This window comes from Indicator indicator, chromosome 29 (assembly GCF_027791375.1).
Source record: "Indicator indicator isolate 239-I01 chromosome 29, UM_Iind_1.1, whole genome shotgun sequence".
Lineage (NCBI taxonomy): Eukaryota > Metazoa > Chordata > Aves > Piciformes > Indicatoridae > Indicator > Indicator indicator.
In genome coordinates, this window is record NC_072038.1 from 5,040,360 (window position 1) to 5,061,452 (window position 21,093).

General features: G+C 53.1%; 1 protein-coding gene across 2 annotated transcripts in view; it reads left to right on the top strand.

The window, feature by feature from the left end:
- Positions 1-21,093, top strand: part of MGAT5B (alpha-1,6-mannosylglycoprotein 6-beta-N-acetylglucosaminyltransferase B) — an 86,669-nt gene that overhangs the window by 19,178 nt on the left and 46,398 nt on the right. For both annotated transcript variants that reach the window (XM_054393817.1, XM_054393818.1), the window contains exon 3: positions 10,540-10,684. In XM_054393817.1, the coding sequence (XP_054249792.1) occupies positions 10,540-10,684 (145 nt within the window). The remainder of the gene's footprint in view (positions 1-10,539; positions 10,685-21,093) is intronic.

The window sequence follows — 21,093 nt, forward strand, 5'->3', positions numbered from 1 at the left end:
CAGCCCCAACTCTCTCAGTCTGTTGATGATCCTTGGAGGTCCCTTCCAACCCCTAACATCCTGTGATGCTGTGATCCATGGCCCTGCCAGTTCTTGCTTGCAGCTGGAGAACTTCCTTGCCACATCTGTCCCTGCACTGTGGTGTCCCACACCCAGTGGGTGCATGGGGGGCTGGAGGGGAGAGCTGGGGGAGCCTCTGGAGCCCACAGCAGGGTTGTGATTGCTGCTGTCACATGGCTGCATTAGCAGAGCCCTGGGGCAGCTCCTGCCTGCTTGCCTTGGTGGTAGCACAGGGCTGCTGGCCCCATGCCAGGTGTAGTAGAGCTTGATGGACACTGCCTGCCCGTGGATGTGGTGAGAGGCAATGAAAACATCCCTGAGGCTGCACATTTGCTGCTGATTGCACAGCAGAGGGCAAGGGGATGGATCAATCCAGGGGGTAGATGATAGCAGGCAGGTGGGACAGGATCTACTTGACTAGCCAGTGACTTAAGGCTGCTGAATTTGGCTGAGTACCAGGGAAGTGCTTCATTGCTGGCTGTTTCCAGAGGCTCAGCAGCAGATCAATGGTGCAGCTGGAGCTGTATTGAAGTGTCCGCTTTGTTGGTAGTCCCCAAGCTGCTTTGTGGACTCCTCCAGGTGCAAATTGCTGCTGCTGGCATGACAGCTCCCTATGTGGCTCCTTGTTCTCTTTGTGCTCAGGGCACTGGCTGGGCAAGTCCATATTTTCTCTGGATAACTTGAAATAACAAACTCACACCAGTCTGATAGCAAATGTGGGTACAGTTGCTGAAGGCAGCAACTGGCTTGGTGCCTGTGATGGTGAGCAGGAGCCCTTGGGGGGTGCAGCCACCCAGTGGGAGATAGTCCATCCCTGGAGTGGCATCCCCCAGGGGTGGGTGCCAAAGGGATGGATAAGGGAGGTGGCCATCAGGGCCAGCCTGGGCTTAGGCTTTCTTGTTGCCAGTTAATCCTGGGTTCCTGGGCTGTGACTGTAATGGATTATGTGTCAGGGTTAGCTGGAGCCCTTGGCTAGTTGGCTCTTTGGTCTTTTAATCTGCTTGAATCAAAATCGATAGTGGAAGTAAATAGAGGAGTTTGAGAGGGGGGGGAGAGAAGGGAAGGGCTGGTGCTTTGCTCACCAAGAACTGGGAAGATGCCAGCATGGGTGTCATTCTGAGAGGATGGGGTCCCCAGGACAGCCCTGGGTACCAGATGGAGTCTCCAGGACAGCCACCCAAGGAGCTGGGTGGGGAGGTCTGTGCCCAGCTGCACCACGGTGCGAATCTTCCAGTTTCTTCTGCAAGAGTACCTTGTCCTTTGGAGGGGGTTTAAGCAGCCTGGACTTGTCCTTTAAAGGAGAAAAACAAAGCAAAGCAAATGATGCTTTAGATTGAAATTAATTCAGCTGGTATTTTCAATGGACATGAGCAATATCTCACCATCTCTGAGCAAATTCCCTTCTTGTAGCAGAGCGTTCAGCTGTTGCGAGACAGCCAGGCAGGGATATGACTTATGTCTGAGAAAAGAGGGGAGGGGGGAGAGGGAGAGGGGGGTGGAAATCAACAACAAATCAGCCATGTTATGAGCAGCAGGGAGATACATTCTGGCACTGCATTTTTCAAATGCCAGGAGGATGTTTTGGTGGGGTTCACAGCAGTCTGTGGAGATGTGGAGCCAGGCTGTGCCTTGGTCTCCCCTGGAATGCTCAGCACTGGGCTCTGCTGGAGAGGCTTCTGCTGCCCCTAGAGCTGGGATGGGGTTTGGGTGGAAAAGCTGCATGTAAGTAGCCAAGGCAAGGTGCCACTTCTGCAGCTGTGGGGTGGCACCCACTAGGAGGAAAAGACAAGGGATGTGTGGGGCTGAGTGCTGGTGTGTGGCTCAAATGCCAGTTCCCCTCTTTCCCCACCTCCTTGGCATCAGGCTGGCACTGAGCAGTGTGAGACCCCTCAAGATGGAGCTTCCATCTGGGTCCAGCAGCTGTGCAGGGTGAGGAGCTTTGAATCCGTCCAAGTGCCTAAAGGGAATGTGCCCCCAGAACACTGTTTTTCCTCTTCCCCCCTCCTCCTCCCAGTTTGAAAACCTCTGTCCCAGAGTCACACACAAGCTGGTGCGATGTGCTGACACCCTGCCTGCTCTCTCTGTGCTTGTCAGGTGCTGGGTGAAGCTGGATGCCAAGCGTCAGCATTGGTGTGATAGTGTGGGAAGGATGCTCAGGATCCCAAAACATGAAGCCTGAGCACAGAAACCCCTTCCCATGTGCTCCTTCCCCTGTGGCACAACCTGGGCTCTGCCAGCACCACTTCATATCATCTCTGCTGGTCCCAGCCCCGTGCAGGGCTGCCCAGCAGGGAGTCCTCTGTGCGGTGGCCGTGCTGGAGATGCTCCATGAAACGCTGCTTCCTCTGCTGCTCTCTGCTCCTGCATGGCTGCCCCAAGGCAGCTGGCACTGAACTTCACCCTCCCATCCAGGGCACTCTGCTCATGCAGCTAAACTCACCCAGCCTGACTCCTGTTCCTGGCCGTTTCGGTGGCAGGTGATGGCAGGGGGTGGGATAACTGCCCAGAGAATGTATTCACTCCAGGAAGGTGTTTTGAAGACAAGTGCCTCATTAGTGAGCTCCCCAGGGCTTTAACCCATCCAAATTATCGACTATTCCACTGGCTTCATAACTGTTTCTTCTTCCACTAGGTATCACCCTTAGGGGATGTTGGCTCCTTTTTTTTGTCCTTTTTTTTTATCTCCTTTTTTTTTATCTCCTCCTTTTTTTCTCTCCTTTTTTTCTCTCCCCTTTTCTTTCCTCCCTTTTTCCTTCTCTCCCCTTCTTCTCTCTCCCCTCTTCCTCCTCTCCCCTCTTCCTCTCTCCCCTTTTCCTCCTCTCCCCTCTTCTCTCTCCCCTCTTCTCTCTCCCCTCTTTCCTCCTCTCCCCTCTTCTCTCTCCCCTCTTCTCTCTCCCCTCTTCTCCTCCCCTCCTCTCCCCTCTTTCCTCCCTCCTCTCCCCTTTCTCTCTCCCTCCTCTCCCCTCTTCCTCCCTCCTCTCCCCTTTTCCTCCCTCCTCTCTCCCCTCTTCTCCTCCCCTCTCTCTCTCCCCTCTTCTCTCTCCCTCCTCTCTCCCCTCTTCTCCTCCCTCTCTCCCCTCTTTCCTCCCTCCTCTCTCCCTCTTCCTCCCTCCTCTCCCCTCTTCCTCCTCCTCTCCCCTCTTCCTCCCTCCTCTCCCCTCTTCTCTCTCCCCTCTTCTCTCTCCCCTCTTCTCTCTCCCCTCTTCTCTCTCCCCTCTTCTCTCTCCCCTCTTCTCTCTCCCCTCTTCTCTCTCCCCTCTTCTCTCTCCCCTCTTCTCTCTCCCCTCTTCTCTCTCCCCTCTTCTCTCTCCCCTCTTCTCTCTCCCCTCTCTCTCCCCTCTTCTCTCTCCCCTCTTCTCTCTCCCCTCTTCTCTCTCCCCTCTTCTCTCTCCCCTCTTCTCTCTCCCCTCTTCTCTCTCCCCTCTTCTCTCTCCCCTCTTCTCTCTCCCCTCTTCTCTCTCCCCTCTTCTCTCTCCCCTCTTCTCTCTCCCCTCTTCTCTCTCCCCTCTTCTCTCTCCCCTCTTCTCTCTCCCCTCTTCTCTCTCCCCTCTTCTCTCTCCCCTCTTCTCTCTCCCCTCTTCTCCTCCCTCCTCTCCCCTCTTCTCTCTCCCTCTCTCTCCCCTCTTCTCCTCCCTCTCTCTCCCCTCTTCTCTCTCCCCTCTTCTCTCTCCCCTCTTCTCTCTCCCCTCTCTCTCTCCCCTCTTCCTCCCTCCTCTCCCCTCTTCTCTCTCCCCTCTTCTCTCTCCCCTCTTCTCTCTCCCCTCTTCTCTCTCCCCTCTTCTCTCTCCCCTCTTCTCTCTCCCCTCTTCTCTCTCCCCTCTTCTCTCTCCCCTCTTCTCTCTCCCCTCTTCTCTCTCCCCTCTTCTCTCTCCCCTCTTCTCTCTCCCCTCTTCTCTCTCCCCTCCTCTCCCCTCTTCTCTCTCCCCTCTTCTCTCTCCCCTCTTCTCTCTCCCCTCTTCTCTCTCCCCTCTTCTCTCTCCCCTCTTCCTCTCTCCCCTCTTCTCTCTCCCCTCTTCTCTCTCCCCTCTTCTCTCTCCCCTCTTCTCCTCCCTCCTCTCCCCTCTTCTCTCTCCCTCCTCTCTCCCCTCTTCTCTCTCCCCTCTCCTCTCTCCCCTCTCCTCTCTCCCCTCTCCTCTCTCCCCTCTCCTCTCTCCCCTCTTCCTCTCTCCCCTCTCCTCTCTCCCCTCTCTCCTCCCTCCTCTCCCCTCTTCCTCCCTCCTCTCCCCTCTTCCTCTCTCCCCTCTCCTCTCTCCCCTCTCCTCTCCCCTTTCCTCCCTCCTCTCCCCTCTCCTCTCTCCCCTCTCCTCTCTCCCCTCTCCTCTCTCCCCTCTCCTCTCTCCCCTCTTCCTCCCTCCTCTCTCCCTCTTCTCCTCCCTCCTCTCCCCTCTCCTCTCTCCCCTCTCCTCTCCCCCCTTCCTCTCCTCTCTCCCCTCTCCTCTCCCCCCTTCCTCTCCTCTCACCCCTCTCCTCTCCCCCCTTCCTCTCCTCTCTCCCTCCTCTCCCCTCTCCTCCTCCTCTCCCCTCTCCTCCTCCTCTCCCCTCTCTCCTCCCTCTCTCTCCCCTCTTCTCTCTCCCCTCTCCTCTCTCCCCTCTCCTCTCCCCTCTTCCTCCCTCCTCTCCCTCTCTCTCCTCCCTCCTCTCCCCTCTTCTCCTCCCTCCTCTCCCCTCTTCTCTCTCCCCTCTCCCCTCTCCCTCCTCCTCTCCCCTCTTCTCCTCTCTCCCCTTCCTCCCCCTCTCCCCTGGTCCTCCCTCCGATCCCCAGTTCCGCCCTCCTCTCCCCTTTTCCTCCCTCCTCTCCCCTTTTCCTCCCTCCTCTCCCCTTTTCCTCCCTCCTCTCCCCTTTTCCTCCTCTTCTTCTCCTTTTTTTTTGTCTCCAGGGAGGAGGGAGGCCCTGATTTCATCCAATTACTTAGCTGCACGCTCTTCTGAAGGCCCATAAATAATTCTCCTCCCTCTGCTGTGTTTACCAGCATGTCTTGTGAAATCCAGGAAGATATGATTGATTGCAATCATTATTTCCTAGTGCTGCTACGAAAACCTCTGTCAGGTTCAGTGATTGCCTTTAAAGAGTGGCTGCCACTCAGGGAAACCTGTCAAAAGCCTGTCATACTTTAGCAAACTTCAATTAATCTGCTGAGCAGTTTTACTTGTGGCTGCTTTCCCATCATTGCTGATGATCAAGGGTAATTAGAAAAAATATATATATATTTATTATATATATATTTGTAATCAGCAGCTTGCTTGCTTTTAAACAGTAAATGTGGCTTGCAGGATTGTCTGGAAAAGAGAAGGCTCTGAGGGGAGACCTTCTTGTGGCCTTCCAGTACCTGAAGGAGGCTACAAGAAAGCTGGGGAGGGACTTTTTAGGCTGTCAGGTAGTGATAGGACTGCGGGGAATGGAGCAAAACTAGAAATGGGTAGATTCAGATTGGATGTTTTGGAAGAAATTCTTCCCCAGGAGGGTGCTGAGAGACTGGAACAGGCTGCCCAGGGAGGTGGTGGAAGCCTCATCCCTGAAGGTTTTTGCAGCCAGGCTGGATGTGAGCAACCTGATGTAGTTTGAGGGTTGGACCTGGATGATCCTTGAGGTCCCTTCCAACCCTGACAATTCTGTGATTCTATTTTACTGGGGTTTCATGCTGTGGAGTCAGGTTTGGGTTTCTCCTTGTCTTGCTAGAGCCTTGGTTTCAGGTCTCTTGGGGATGTTGCTTGCTGGTGGAAGGGAGAAGCTGGAGGTGCTGGGTGCCAGGCTGTCCTCCATCCTCTGAACGCCTGGCACGCACCGTTGGCAGCCAAGCAGCCATTCAGAGGGTGTCTGGGGCTCTGCTTCAGGTTAACAAATTAATCCTGGCTCTTGCATTTTTAAAAGAGTCACTTCAGCACTTTTTCCTCCTTTCCTTTGGTTTTAATGAGACACACTTTCCAAGAGATGTAATAATCATTGCCAAAAGTGTCAGCTCGCTCTTGTTATCCTCCGTAAGCTTCTGCAACAACAACAACAACAAAGACCCAAGAATAGAAAAAGAGAGGTGTTGAGAAAGGGTTTCAGCATCATCTCCAACAGCCAGGGGAGGACTGGGGGGGGGGGGGGGAGGTGTGCCCTGTGATAGCTCTGCTTTCTGGCAAGGTGCCCCAAAAGATAACCCAGTGAAGGCTAAGATGATTAATTTTTTAATGACTGTTTTTACCTTGGGTTTGGGCTGAGTTTTTGTTTCTTTACTGGAGAAAGAATGTTTCTGCTCGGTGTTGACAGCACAGCTCAGAGCTTTGCTGTGGAAAACCATCCTGGAACTTCTTGGAACCAGCTGGGAGATTGGGATGGTGGCAGTGACACGAGGGGGAAATCTTGAGGAAGTTGAGGGGGCTGGGACTTGTAGTTCTGCATGGTGCTGGGTTCTGCAGGAGCCAGGGGAAAATGGTTTCATTCCCCAGTGGGAATATCCTCATCCCTCCTCAGGGATTTGGGAACAGGGCTGTGTTTCTGCAGTGAGCACAGGCATCCTCAGATGGGTTGCATGGGGTGTGGATGGAGCCTGATCAGCAGGACATCTCCAGCTCTGCTCCTGCTTGAGCATGGGGAGATCCCTGGGAGTTCTGCCCAGGCAGTGGACATGTGGATCTGAGCACCTCTGGCTGTCTAGCACTGACATCAACTCACTGCTGCCTGCTAGATATGTCAGCCCTGTGTGGTTCTGGGCCTCAGGGCCTCTTGTGCCCCTGCCCAGGGCAGGATTAGGCTCCCTTTTCAGGGCTGGAGAAGCTCCCAGGACCCATCTCAACCCCCTCAGAAAAGGGCTTTTTTTTCAGGTCTCTTCTGCAGGGATGAGCTCTGTGAGTGTGTCTGAGTTTTAATCAGAGGCCAGAGCTGTTTCCCTGCCTGAGCTTTGCAAACAGCCATTTAAATTTCAAATGAGCTGCACCACTGAGCAGGTTTTTTGTAATTAAATGAATGGATCCTGGCTGCAAACTGGGGCAAAAGCCCAGCCTGGAGTGGCAAAGGCAGCAGTGGCTCTCAGTCATCTCCAGATGTGAGCCTTGAATCTTCCTGGTGAACCAGCATGACCTGTCCACTCCCCAGACAAACAAGCTGGGATCCAAATCCTTGGGCTGTGGGGGTACCACTCCATCCATGGAAATGTGGTGGTTGGATTGGGTCCTTTTCCTGCCCTCCAGACTCACAGGCACACATGAGAAGGATCCTCAGTCCCTGTCTTGCTCCCAAAACTGAGTTCAGAGTTCAAGCTCCAGCCCACTGGCAGTGCTGGAATGTTGAAGCAGGAGGAGATCCTGAGTAGAAGTCCCTGTTTTCAGGGGGGTGGTCTGTCCTGGAAGCTGCCTAGGGCAGGTGGGCAAAGACTGCTGGGGTCTGTGTGCCATGAGCAAAGCCCAGCTCTGGGAGGGATGTCACTAGAGTGGGCTCAGTCAGGTGGGGAAATAACTGATGTGGATTTTTCTGAGTTAAGCCTAGCTCAGAGCTTTGCTGTTTTTCTTGGCCATGTCTTTGGACATTTTGCTCAGCTGTGTTTGGGGAGGCCCCTGTACAAACTCAGCTCCAGGGTCCAAGCTTTCAGGGTTTCCCCCTCTCTAGCATCTTTTAACTTCAAATTCCTTTGCACTTCTGCCCTGTTAATGGCACAGGTTGTGACTGGGGCCCTAGGAGACCTTCCTGGTGGGATGGGCACTTCCTAACCCCTCCAGAGAGGTCTGGAGCTGCACAGTAGCTCAGGCACCCACTGATTTAAGAAGTCACCAACCTCTTGCCATGGGACTGCAGGCAGTGTTTGGAGAGGAGCCTGGTTTCAGCCTCCATGAATGGATTTTTTTTTTTGTTACTGTTGTGTTTTTTGGGTTTGAGGAATTGCTTTCGCTCTCCCTTTTTCTTCTGTTCTGTTAGATAGTGTCAGGAGAAATAATGTGCTGCTGATAATCTCAGCCAAGCCTGGCAGGCAGCCTTTGGTGAGGTCTGGCTGGCCTGGTGTCAGCTTCTCAGAGGGGCTAAGGGCTGGCTGGTAACCCTCTGTTCATGTGCCCAGCAGTGCCAGGCAGCCACAGCGATGCCTCCTCTGTGCTCACTGGGGTGAGAGCCTGGCAGGGCCCCTGTGAGTGCTGAAGGCCTGGTTTGGCTGTGGTGCTGGTGCAGCCCCCCTCCATCAGGGCTGGAGAACTGACCCCTAGCAGCTGTGGCTCCAGTACTGCAGCCTCTGGAGCTGGAGTTAGTGGGTGATTCACTGGGGCAAGGGGGAGGGAGCTGAGGCTGGATCTCCAGAGCAGCAGGAGCTGTTGTGGCGAGCTGGTTCCCACCACAGCCATACACAACCACTGCCATCTGTTACCCACACCAGCCAGACCTTCCAGCCAGGCCAGCCTCTGTGCTGCTTGATGCACACAATAGCATGAGGCAGCTCCAGTCCATGCCATGGCTGTCCCTGGCAGGTGATCCTAGAATGGTCTAGGTTGGGAGGGACCTCCAAAGGTCATCAAGTCCAAAACCCCTGCAGTCAGCAGGGACATCCTCAAAGACATCCCCTTCAAAGAACCATAGAATGCTTTGGTTGGACAGAACCTTTCAAGGCCATCTGCTTCAACCACCACTGCAGTGAGCATGGACATCTGCAACCAGAGGAGGTTGCTCAGAGCCCTGACCAGCCTGACCTTGGATGATTCCAGGGATGGGGCATCCACCACCTCTCTGGACAACCTGGGCCAGGCTCTCAGCACAGAATCCTTTTGGTTGGAAGATACTTTTATGACCATCAAGTCTAAACATTAACCCAGCAGTGGGGCTGGGCTGGGTGCAGGATGCTGTGTGGGATGCAGCAGCACAGCCACCCTCAGGCTGTGCAAGCCCCACTCTTGCATCTGTTTGGCAATGCATGAGGTGTCCCTGAGTCCCAGGAACCACCCAGGGTGTCCAGCAGCCACTCAGCTCCCCAGCACAGATGCCTGGCTCCTGCTGCTCCCCAAATGAAATCTGTGCTGCCTTCTGAAAGGCAGATGTGAGTGGAGCAGTGGAGATAAGTTAAACGGGAGAAGTTGGGGGGATTAGGCACTGATTAAGTTATTACTAACATGAAATGAGCTGTGCTGAGATGAAACAGGAGCTTTATTTTGTGTTGCCTGGCTCCAGGCTCAGGGCTGCTTGTCACTAGGCAGCAGATGAAACTAGGAGCCAGGAGCTGGGCTGTCCCCTGGTGCTGTCAGCACAGCAGCAGGTCGGTGCTCTGCGAGCCCTTAGGAAGCGGAGCGTTAAATGGGGCTGGGAACTGGAGGCCTTCTGTGCTGGGGAGGCTTTGTTGGGATGCAATGCTTGAGGCAGAGCTATTTCCAGTGCTGGGACACTCATAGAGTTGCTTTGGTTGGGGTTGGAAAAGACCTCTAAGATCATCAAGTCCAACCATCAACCCAACACCCTACGACCCCAAGAGCCATGGCCACATGTTTTTGAACACCTCCAGGGATGGTGATTCCACCACCTCCCTGGGCAGCCTCTTCCAATGTCTGACTACTTTTAGTAAAGTAGTCTATATAGTAGTCTATATTCTACCTAAAGTTCCCCTGGTGCAATTTCAGGTCATTTTCTCTCATTCTTCATCTGACATGAGGGAGAAGAGACTGACCCCCACCCCTCTACTGCCTCTTATCAGGGAGTTGGAGAGAGCAATGAGGTCTGCCCTCAGCTTTCTCTTCTCCTGCCTGAACAGTCCCAGTTCCTTCAGCTGCTCCTTGTAGGACCTTTGAGTAGAAAAGGAATTCTCTGCAACAGGAAAATGTGATGCTGCAGGGAGGATGTGTTGGGGGAGAACCACCCATTGGCTCTGTTTCCCATGCTTTTCCTGAAGCATTCCCTGCAGACATGCCAAAAGCAGGATGCTGGGCTAGGTGGGTCTTGGAGAGTGACAAACAGAAATGCAAAATAAAATGTTGTTTGGTTGCCCAGGGAGGTGGTGGAGTCACCATGCCTGGAGGTGAATCTGAAGACATAGCACTCAGTGCCATGGTTTAATGGCCATGGTGGTATTGGTTTGATGGTTGGACTCAATGACCTCAGAAGTCTTTTCCACCCAAAACAATTCTATAATTCTGAGCTGGTGTTTGAGAATAAAGCTGGTCTCCCACAAGCACTCAGATCAGACTGGATGAGATGGACAAGTTGGGAGTTTATCTCCAGAGAGGCAGGTGAGGAAGCTGGGTCAGGGCTGGTAAAAGCACTGCCCACGGGGGACCTGCAGCACCTTGCCTGGCTTTGGGCACAGGCAGAGGTCAACCCATGCTTGGGCAGGAGGATGGGGCTGTTGGCAGAGCTGAGGAGGAAGAGCAGGCACTGAGACGGTCCCCAAACCACCCAGCCCACCAGTGGGGCTGGGAAGCACAGGACCATGGGCAGCTTTGTTGCTGGAGCCATGGGGAGGGAGATGTTGCTGGTGCCCCAGGTGGTGGCCAGCCCCTGGCCGTGCCTGAGTCTCTCCTCGTGTCCCGCAGTGATGGGAGCCCTGGAGTCCCGCGGGGTGCTGCGGCGCATGAGCGACATGCTGGAGATGCTGATGAAGAGGATGGACGTCCTGGCCAGGCTGGAGAATGGCACTGACTTCCACAAAGGGGATGAAGCACGATTCTCTCTGGACAGGTGAGTGCTGAGGCCCCATGCAGAGCGCTGGGCACAGTGTGCTCTTTGGTGTGGGGCTGGGCTGCTGCCAGGGGGGTGGTGGAGCCCAGCAGAGTGTGCGGCTGGGGAAGAGCTTCTGTGGTCTCATTGTTTGCCATTTCTGGAAGCTTTTTTTCCTGGGATCTCTGAAATGAGTGTGATTTTGGGGGCCAGCTGAGGCCCCTGTCCTAGCTGCAGTGTGGTTGGGTGTCTCTTGGCTGCTGTGCTGTGGTGGAACTGGAGGTGGGACTCGGCGGTAGCTGGAGCGGTGCCTGCTGCGTGGGCTGTGCTCCCTCTTCCATGAAATCCCAGAGCCAGCTCAGGCAGTTTCTTTGTGTCCATATCCCTCAGGTAGCTGTCAAAATGATTGTTTGAAATCCAGGGCTGATCTGTTCAGCCTTGGAGCTGAGCAAGGCTTAAAAATGAAGCAGGAGGAAGCTGCCTGGCCCCAAAACACTGCACAGAGCTGGTGTCCTGGCTCCCTGCAGTGCATGCACCACATCCATCCTGGCTGGCAGCTGGAGAGGTCCCACCAGAACTTCCCATCATGATGTGCTGATTTGCCAAGGAGACATTTCCCTCTGCTTTTGGGAACCTTTCAGCAGTTATTGATGCTAATTTGGCTGTCACACCAAGGCCTGCACGAATGGTAACCAAAACAACCTGAACACAGAAGGGAAGAGATGAGAAACCAAGGAGCTGCTCTTGAGCCAAACTTTGCAATGCCAAAAGAAGTGCCAGGTGGATTTTGCTCAGATGGAGACATGTAGGTGGCAGGGATGGGTCATGCAGCAGTCCCCACTGCCTTGTGCCATGCCACTGGGGCTGATGTGCAGCCAAGAAGTGGGTTCAGGAGAACCTCTCAAGGGTCAATAATGTGAAGTGCAAGCAAGGCCCTGCACCTGGTTGAGGTCAAACCTCATTATCAGTACAGGCTGGGGGATGGTGAGATCAAGGGCACCCTGCAGAAAAGGACTTGGGGGTGCTGGTGGATGAGAGCTGGACATGAGCCAGCAATGGGTGCTTGCAGACCAGAAGGCCAATCACATCCTGGGCTGCATCAAAAGCAGCATGGCCAGCAGATGGAGAGAGGTCATTCTGCTCCTCTGCTCTGCTGAGACCTCACCTGTGTCCAGCTCTGGAGTCCTCAGCAGAGGAAGGACATGGCCCTGCTGGAGCAGATCCTGAGGAGGGTCACAAATATGATCAGAAGGCTGGAGCACCTCTCCTGTGAAGACAGGCTGAGAGAGTTGGGGTTGTTCAGCCTGGAAAAGAGAAGGCTCCAGGGAAGCAACATTTCAATACCTGAAGAGGACCTACAGGAAGGCTGGGGAGGGGCAGTTTCCAAGGACATGTAGCACCAGGGCATGGGGCAGTGGTTTGAAACTAGGGAAGGGTAGGATTAGATTGGACATCAGAAGAAAGCTCTTCACAATGAGGGTAGTGAAGTACTGGAACAGGCTGACCAGGGAGGTGGTGGAGGCCCCATCCCTGGAGACATTCCAGCTCAAACTCAGTGGGGCTCTGAGCACCCTGCTCTAGGTGAAGATATCCCTGCTGACTGCAGGGGTTTGGACAAGCTGCTCCTCAAGGGTCCCTTCCAACCTGATGCATTCTATGATTCTGTGACTGCCACCTGGCACTGCCACCTCTGCATCCTGCTGTGGCCACGCTCCAGAGCCAGCCAGGGCTCCTGTGCTGTTTCCATCACTGTTCCCCTTCCCCTGCCCTGCTTTGCTTGTGAGTCTCCTTTGCTGCTGTGATGGAAAAGAGAGCAAGTGAGCCTGTAATTACCAACTGTGCCCAGTGGTGTGCACGGCCTCAGAGCCGCATGGGCAGCCCTGCTGTGCTCTTCAGGAACATCATCCCAACCACTGAGAAAGAGAATTTCCCTTGGGACTGGCAGAAGCTGGAGGTTTTGTTGGTATGAGGCTGTGCAGGGAGGGCAGCAGTGATCCCAGAGAGGAAGGTGTGGGACTGTTGCAGGCAGTGGCTGGAAGGTGCTAGCTCACATTTGGTGGTTTTTATTGGCCAGTCTTGGATTAAAACCCTTGGAAATTCCTGGTGTTGGTCATTTCTGTGCCCCAGCAGCCAAGAGAGAAACTTCAAAGCATTGATGTGGACTGGCAGCTATCCCTGCCAATGGGAACCCTGTGTTTCAGGTCTGCTGTGCCTGGTGGATCCGAGGGCACCACAAGAGGGTGAGAGAGCTGGGGTTCTTCAGCCTGGATCAATCAATAGCCTGGATCCTATCAATACTGATGAGTATCTAAAGGGTCATGAGGGTGGGGCTGGACTCTTCTCAGTGGTACCAAGAGAGAGGACAAGGGGCAGTGGATACAAACCAGAAAGCAGGGGGTTTCACTTGAACTTGAGGAGAAACTTTGAAGATGCTGGAGCACTGGAATGCTGCCCAGAGAGGTGGTGGAGTCTCCTTCTCTGGACATTTTCAAAACCCACCTGGACATGTTCCTGTGAAACCTGATCTAGGTGGACCTGTGTTAGCAGGAGGGTTGGACTAGATGAACTCTGGATGTCCCTTCCAGCCCCCTCCCATGACTATGGTCATGGTATTCTGTGACTGGGGGAGACCAGAGAGGATGGCACCATATGGACTCAGCACATCAAACAGCCTTAGGTGTTGTACATGTGCTGAGAAGGGCTTGAGCAGGTGAGATCAGAGCTGTCTCAATTTTCAGGAGGAGAAAATGAGAGACAACTTTTGCTCCTTGTGAATTGCCCCTCAGGTGCAATCAAGTCCCTTCACTTGATCCTGCATCAAAACTGCTCTGTGTCATCCTGTTCTCACCTGAAGACTGGGGTTTGCTCATGGGGCAGAGCATCTCCAGCTGAAGCAGCCAGCCATCATGGGGGATTTCTTACAGATGGGTTTTTTTGCTCTGGTGGTCTGTGATGAAGTGCTGGCAGCATCTGCAAACACTTGTGAAGCATTTCCCAAGCACTGCCCTCCTTCCCTGCAGCCCCTGAATTTGGCTGAGGTCTGTGGTCAAAAGGAACATGTTGAAAATGTTGCAGCTGTGCTGGGGCTCAGCAGGTTTGGGTGGCTCCATCACTGCTGCCATGTGTGCTCCCTCTTGTCTGTAGTGTCCTTTCCTCTCTTCTCCCAGCCCCTGTTGGGGGAAGGGTGCAAGAGTGGAAGGGGGCATCCCTGCTGCTCTGATGGATGCTCTCCAGAGCTCCATGGAGCATCCCAAGGGAAACTGAAGAAAGCAACAGAATAATTTTGTTTGCAAGAGACCCTTTAAAAGCTCATCCAGTCCAGCTGTGAGCCCAGCACTGCCAAGGGAAGGTGAATTCATTATGCATCAAGGTGGTTTTTCCACCAGTCATGACTTCATCTGGTGTGAAATCTGGGCTGAGACCCCCTGGAGGGAAGGTGCTGAGGTCCCACTCCCTTTCAGGGTGCCCAGCTGCAGCGCCTGGGGCCTCCCTGTGCCAAGGGAGAATGGGCACCACCAACCACACCAGGACCAAGTGGTGTCTGCTGAACCCAGGCCAGCACCATGACTCTGGAGATGCCCTGGTGCTGCTTGTTATTAGGATCCTGGGACTCCACCAAGGGCTTGGTTCTGCCTTCCCTCCTTGTCTCTGTCTCTTTGATCAGCAGTGACCGACTTGCAGCTGTCAGCAGAAGCTAATACAATTAAAGGGTGACAATTTCAAAGGGGATTTATCCTTTAAAGTGTCTCTGGTGGCCTCCTTCATCTCCTCCCCTGCTCAGCAAAGCTGCCAGAGAGGGCTCTGCAACTCCACCTGCACAGAGGGGATTTGTCCTGCTTTGTGCCCAGGGCTGACCTGCTTTGTGCACAGGGCTGTCCTGATTGCTGCTGCATCTCCAGCCACATCAGGAGGGCTTGGGGTTTGCAGAGCCCCAGTGAAGAGGAAGGGGCTGAAGGCTTCAGTGGGCTTTATGGGATAGCTTGTGAGCACTGTCCCTCTCCAGCACCACTCCAGTGGAGGGCAGGGTTGGCTTTTCCCCGTGGGAAGTGCAAAGAGGAATTTAAGTATGTGAGGTGTGGTTAATAGGCTGCCTTGGAAAGCCCTCCAGCTGCCAGGGCAGGCAGCTTTCTGTGGCTGAAAGTTGCTCCAAGCTCTTTCTTGCTCCCTAAGTGCTGACTGAACACTCTGTAGGAGCCAACCAGCCTCTTGCAATGCTTTGGATAAAACTCTTGGAACCCCCAAATGTCCAACATCCTCCTCAGAAGAACTGCTCAGGGGTTTTGTGAGTTGTCACACTAGGGTAAGGTGACACAGGCTGCACCCATGACCCAGCCTGTTGTGGTCCTGGGCATTGCTGGATCCTTTCTCCAGCCATCCCTGGACCCCCTCCTGCCTGTGCTGGGAAGGTAAGGGATGGGTTCCCTAAGGAGGACAAGCAGCCTGCCAGTCAGCTGCAGAAAAATCAATGCTGCTGTTAATTAAATGCAAGCCTCACAAATCAGCAGAGGGAAGGAAATTAGAGGTACTTATGGAAGCCTCCTGGAGAGCTATTTACTGGGCAAGGGAAATATTAGTTTGTAATGGAAACGTTGGTCCCCTGCTGGAAGGCATTTGGGAGGGAAAGAGGGAGTCCGAAGTGGCTGGTCCAGGCTGGCACCACAACTGGACAATGCTGTGGCTCAGAGAAGACCTTTCCCAGGAGCTGGCTGCTCCTGCCCACCCCATGCCCACGGGGAAAGGGCAGTTGTGAGGGCTGGGGTGTGCAGGGCTGGCATCCCTGGTTGTCCTTCTTCCCTCCCCTGCAGTGGTTAGCCTGCAGTGGGTGTTATTTGCTACTGGCTGATTAATGTTCAGGCTTAATTACTGCCAAGGCTCAGTTAATTTCCACACACTTTTAAGTATTTGTTCTTGTAATCGTTACATGGCTCCACATTCCCCCAGTAATTAAAAGTCTCACAAGATGACACTAAATGGGTGATGGTCCAGCGTCCTGCCAGCCTGGCTCTATTCATTCCTGAGTTGTTGCCCTTGATGAGCTGGCTTTAGTAAAACCACTGCCAGCTGCTGGGGTCCTCTGCTATCCAGGTGAGCCCAGAGAGGTCATGGACCCCTCCATGCATTGCCTTCTCAGCATGCTGTGGGGCTCAGAGGCCATCTGCAAGCTGAGGCTGGTGCTGCGTGGTGTGAAAGCTGTCTGGAACAGGCAGAGCCCCAAAGCAGCCCCGGGGGGAAGGGAAGACCCATCCTGTGATCCAGCTCAGCTTTGCTGGGTGAGGGTTTTGCTGAGCAGAGCTCAGCCATGGCAGCATCACCAGGAGAGCAAAGCAGGCAGCTCTGCAGGAACCTTCCTCCCCAATGCTCTCCTTCCTCACAGTCTCACAGCACATCAGAGGTTGGAAGGGACCTCAAGAGGTCATCCAGTCCAACCCCCCTGCCAGAGCAGGATCACTTAGGGTAGTCCAAACAGCAAAGCATCCAGGTGAAAGTCTCCAGAGACGGAGACTCCACAACCCCCCTGGGCAGCCTGTTCCAGTGCTCTGTCACCCTCACTGTAAAGAACTTTCTCCTCCTGTTGAGCTGAAAACTTCTATGTTCAAGTTTGACCCTGTTGTTCCTTGGCTTATCACCGTGAACCTCCAAAAAGAGCCTGGCCCCCTCCACTTGACCCCCACCCCTCAGATATTGATAGACATTGATCAGATCCCCTCTCAGTTTTCTCTTCTCCAGACTAAACAGCCCCAGGGCTCTCAGGCTATCTTCACAGGGGAGATGCTCAAGTCCCCTAATGGGTTCCACAGCCCATTTCATCCTGGCAATGGCAGTGAGGTTGTTCCTTGCCAGCTCCGGAGAACCTCTCCAGCCCAGTCCTGGATGCTGTCAGTGTTAGCTTGGAGGGGCTGGGAACAGTGCAGGGGGTTGCTAAGGACCCCTCAATCTGGGCTCCCCATCAGGGCTGGGGAAGGAGATGCATGGGGAAATCCATGCCAGGGGAGCTGAGGTAAATGGTTTCTCTGTCTCAGGTAGAGTGGAGAGGTGGCTGTGTGCCACTCAGGGGAGCTGGGTCAATCCATGTGCCCCCACCTTGCCCAAGGGGTTCTGGGCTTGTTGGCAGAAATCACCAGTGTGGTGGGAGGATGTAGGTTCCCATGTGTGCCCAGACCACTCACACTTTCCCCTCCATCTCCCAGGCTTGTACCTTCCCCAGCACCTCCAGCTCAATTTGCTGAAGCTGATTCTGCCTTGCTTTCTGCTTATTTTGTGCCTTTCTGTGCCAGGGGCTGCTTGTTGGCAGGGCATTGCAAATGAGGCTTCTGGATGCATCATGGAGGCCAAGTGCTGTTATTGGAGCTTTGTGCTGGAGGTTGGTTGTGCTCTCTCAGGCAGCTTGCACATGGAAAGCCCTCAGCACCTGGTCCCTGGAGTGAGACAGTCAGTGTTGGGGGGCTGGTGATGGGGGGTGAGCAGGAGCATGAACCTGTTGGTGTGTGCCCAGCTCCCAGCCCTGTCTGAGCTGGGGTCTGGAGGTCATGGGGACTGAAGTTGCTGTTGGCTTTTGAGATTCACCTGACTGGATGTTGGGAAGTGAGTCTGGACCTAAATGAGAACTGGGAGAGCTTCTGGCAGGAGGTGGAAGTTGGATTGTGGGCAGATCTGGGTGCCCTGAAGTGTGGGAGCAGGGCTGCTGTGCTTTGCTCTCTTGCCTTGCTAGGATTGATGGAGAAAGCTGAGGAGCATCTCCCCCAAGCCAAGGTCCCTCTCCTGTTGTTGAAGCAGGAGGCTGGGCTTGCTGGCTCTGAATTCACTGCATCCTTGTGATGTTTGCTCCTAAACAGCCCATCCCAGCTGAGCAGAGTGCCTTTGCCCAGGCTGTGGCTGGTTTTACCCTACAAGGATAATCAGAACCTGTTAACTCAAGTTAATTTTGGAGAAACTGGGAGCAAGCAGCCTCCTCTGGAGGGATGAGCCTGGGGGCTTCCCAGCTGGAGGGCATGGGCATGATGGAGTGGGGTCCCTGGGGAAGCTGTGTTGCTGCTGGTGGAAACAGGCTGCTGAAATAACCCAAAATGAAGCAGAGCCTGGCCATGAAACATGCAGCTGGTGAAGATGATGTGAGGCTGAGGGCTGTAGGAAAGCCTGGGATCAGAGAGCATCTCTGCCCCAGGGATTGTGATCAAAACAGGGTACTTGTGGACTAACTTCTGGGCAGGTCCCTTTCAGTCAAAGCTGTCAAGGCTGGCAGTGTCTTTACAGCTGACCAAAGGTGGCTTCTCACAGCCTGCTTCAGGCTACTCCAACACTTAGACAAATCTCTCTGGTTTGTACTTCAATCCAGTGACAACTAACATGCATCAAAGTGAGGATCCTGCAGCCTCCTGTCCAGGATCTCCTGTGTTCACATAAATAAACCCCTGCTGCTGCCCAGGTGTGTGGCTCAGTCCTGCTCTGAGGGTCAGGAGAATAGTGAAGGTTTGGGCTTGTGGATGATTCTTAGTGTCCTGCCTGGGAAGGGTCTCAGAGCACTTTATTCATTAAATATTTTAATTAATGATCTCGGTTATACATTCCTGGGAAGTTCTATGCTGACAAGATGCTGGCTTTGACTGAGAAGTTGATTTTATCATATTTTCTTTTCATTTTTTATCATCAGCTTTAGTAAAGGGCAGCATCTTCCCTTCGGGTGTTCAGCCAGGGGCTTTGGGTTAGCTTAGAGTCTGGTCCTTTAAATGCATTGGTGTGAGAAACGTCACCAGAGTGATGGGAAATGAAAATAAATGGAAGCACTTCAGGGAGTGAAATGCTCCAATGTTTGTAAAGTGCAGAACTTGGTGTTGGAGGAGTTCAGGAAGGGCCCTGCCTCTGCATCATCTCATGTTTCCTTCACATGGGTTTCCAAGGAACTTTTCCCATCCCAAAGCAAGTTCTTTGGGATATTTGCCTAGGTTGAATTCCCAGTGGGCACAAACACATCCACAACGAACTCAGACCTTTGTTCAGGTGCTTGTGGAGAGGACACTGAGCTGTTTGTCTCAGCCCTGAGGTGTAAAGGTTGTGGCATTAGCTGTAGGATTTCAGTTCCCTATCCTGCAGGGCAAAGCCCTCCTGGAGCTGGACATCAGGGTGAGATTTGTGTCCCCAGAGCAGGGAGGCAGCCAAAGCCCAGCACCATCCCTGGGCAACCTTCCTGGCTGCTTTCTGCTGTGCAGAAAAATCATTCAGGAGGCAAATGGCAGCACAGCCATTGTAATAAGCAAGCTGAAACCTTGTGGTAAACTGCTCTGTGCAAGCCTTGTGTTTGATGTTTTATCTTCACAACATCTGTTTTTCTCCAGCTGTATCAGCCTGCCCAAAGTCCCTGCTTCCAGCCAGTTAATAGCAAGAAATATCAGATGAGGAAGCAAATATGTTTAAGGCTTGTATTATGAAGACAGCACAGAAAAAAAAAGGAAGAGCTTCATCTTCTCATAATGCCACTTTTCTGAAAGGCAATAAAAACACAGCTCCTTGGAAAGGGATAAAAGGGCTGAGGCTCAGCTGCCGCTGCGGGGCTGGGGACGAGAGGCAAAGTGAAAGGAACCAAATTAATGGATTAAAAAAAAAAACACACCAAAAAAAGAAAAAAAAAAAAAGGTGAAGGAAAATTCAACCTCTGGCTATATTCTGTGGCAAATGATCTGCCAGTTGGGGAAGACACATCTTAATAGCAGCTTTTGAAATGAGCTGAACGCAGGACGCGCTGCGCTGTGAGGCACAGCCTGATCCTGAATCTTAATCGCCCTGGGAGAAAGAGAAATCAGAAGATAATAAAGGACAAAATCAATATTGATGGTTAGGAGTTAAAGTGCTGTGTGTGCTGTGGTAAAGGGTTTGAAGGTCCCAGGGGAATAAAAAAAAAAGGAACCAAAAATGAGTTCTAGAAAAGGCAGAGTAAGTCACTGTAGTTTCGATAGCTGGAGCGGCCCCAGTGGTGTTGATGTGGTGCTGTAGGAAAACTCAAAAAGCATTGAGGTAAAGGAAAAAAAAAATACCAAAATCGGGTTGCCTGCTCCCTGTGAAGTGGTAAGGATGGGAGCAAGTTCTAGAAAAGGCAGAGTAAGTCACTGTAGTTTTGATAGCTGGAGCAGCCCCAGTGGTGTTGATGTGGTGCTGTAGGAAAACTCAAAAAGCATCGAGGTAAAGGGAAAAAAAAAAAAAAAAAACAAACCAAAAGCTGGTTGCCTGCTGCCTGTGAAGTGGTAGGGATGGGAGCAAGTTCTTGTACTCAGTGCTGGTTAGGTCACATCTTGAGTACTGTGTCCAGTTCTGGGCCCCTCAGAGTTGTTGAGTTGCTTTGTCCAGAGAAGGGTGACAGAGCTGGGGAGGGGTCTGGAGCACAGCCCTGTGAGGAGAGGCTGAGGGAGCTGGGGGTGTTTAGCCTGGAGAAGAGGAGGCTCAGGGCAGACCTCATTGCTGTCTACAGCTGCCTGTAGGGAGGCTGTAGCCAGGTGGGGGTTGGACCCTTCTGCCAGACAACCAGCACCAGAACAAGAGGACACAGTCTCAAGCTGTGCAGGGGGAACTTTAGGCTTGATCTTAGAAAGTTCTTCATAGACAGAGAGATTGCCCTTTGGAATGGGCTGCCCAGGGAGGGGGTGGGGTCAGTGTCCCTGGAGGTGTTTAAGCAGCACTGGATGAGGCAGTCAGTGCCATGGTCTAGTTGATTAGTTAGGGTTGGGTGATCAGTTGGATTTAATGATCTTGGAGGTCTCTTCCAACCTGGTTGATTCTGTGATTCTTTCTTCTGGGCTGGGGAGGCCATGCTGGCATGCCAGATCAGCTAGGGAGATATAGTTGAATGTTCCATTCCTGCTTACAAAATCTCAGACTGGAACAGAGCTCTGGAGATCATTGAGTCCAACCCCTCTGCTAGAGCAGGTTTGCCTAGATCAGGTTGCATTTGAAACACATCCAGGTGGGTTTGGTGTCTTTCCAGAGAAGGAGACTCCACAACCTCTGTGGGCAGCCTGTTCCAGGGCTCTGGCACCCTCAAAGTAAAGTTTTTCTAAGTTGAAGTGAAGCCAGTTGAAGTGAAGTGAAGTTTTAGTTTGTACCTGTCACCCCTTGTCATAGAATGCTAAGGGTTGGAAGGGACTTCCACAGGTCATTGAGTCCAACCCCCATGCAAAGCAGGACCACTTTGGGCAGGTCACACAGGAAGGTTTCCAGGTGAGTTTTGAAGATCTCCAGAGAAGGAGACTCCACAACCCATCTGGGCAGCCTGCTCCAGCGCTCTGCTTACACTCACAGTAAAGAAGTTTGTTTTTTTTCTCGTGTTGAGATGGAATTTCCTCAGATTGAATTTACATCCATTGCTCCTCATCCTATCACTGGGTACCACTGAGAAGAGGCAGGCCCCATCCTCATGACCTCCACTCTTCAGGTGCATTTATTTG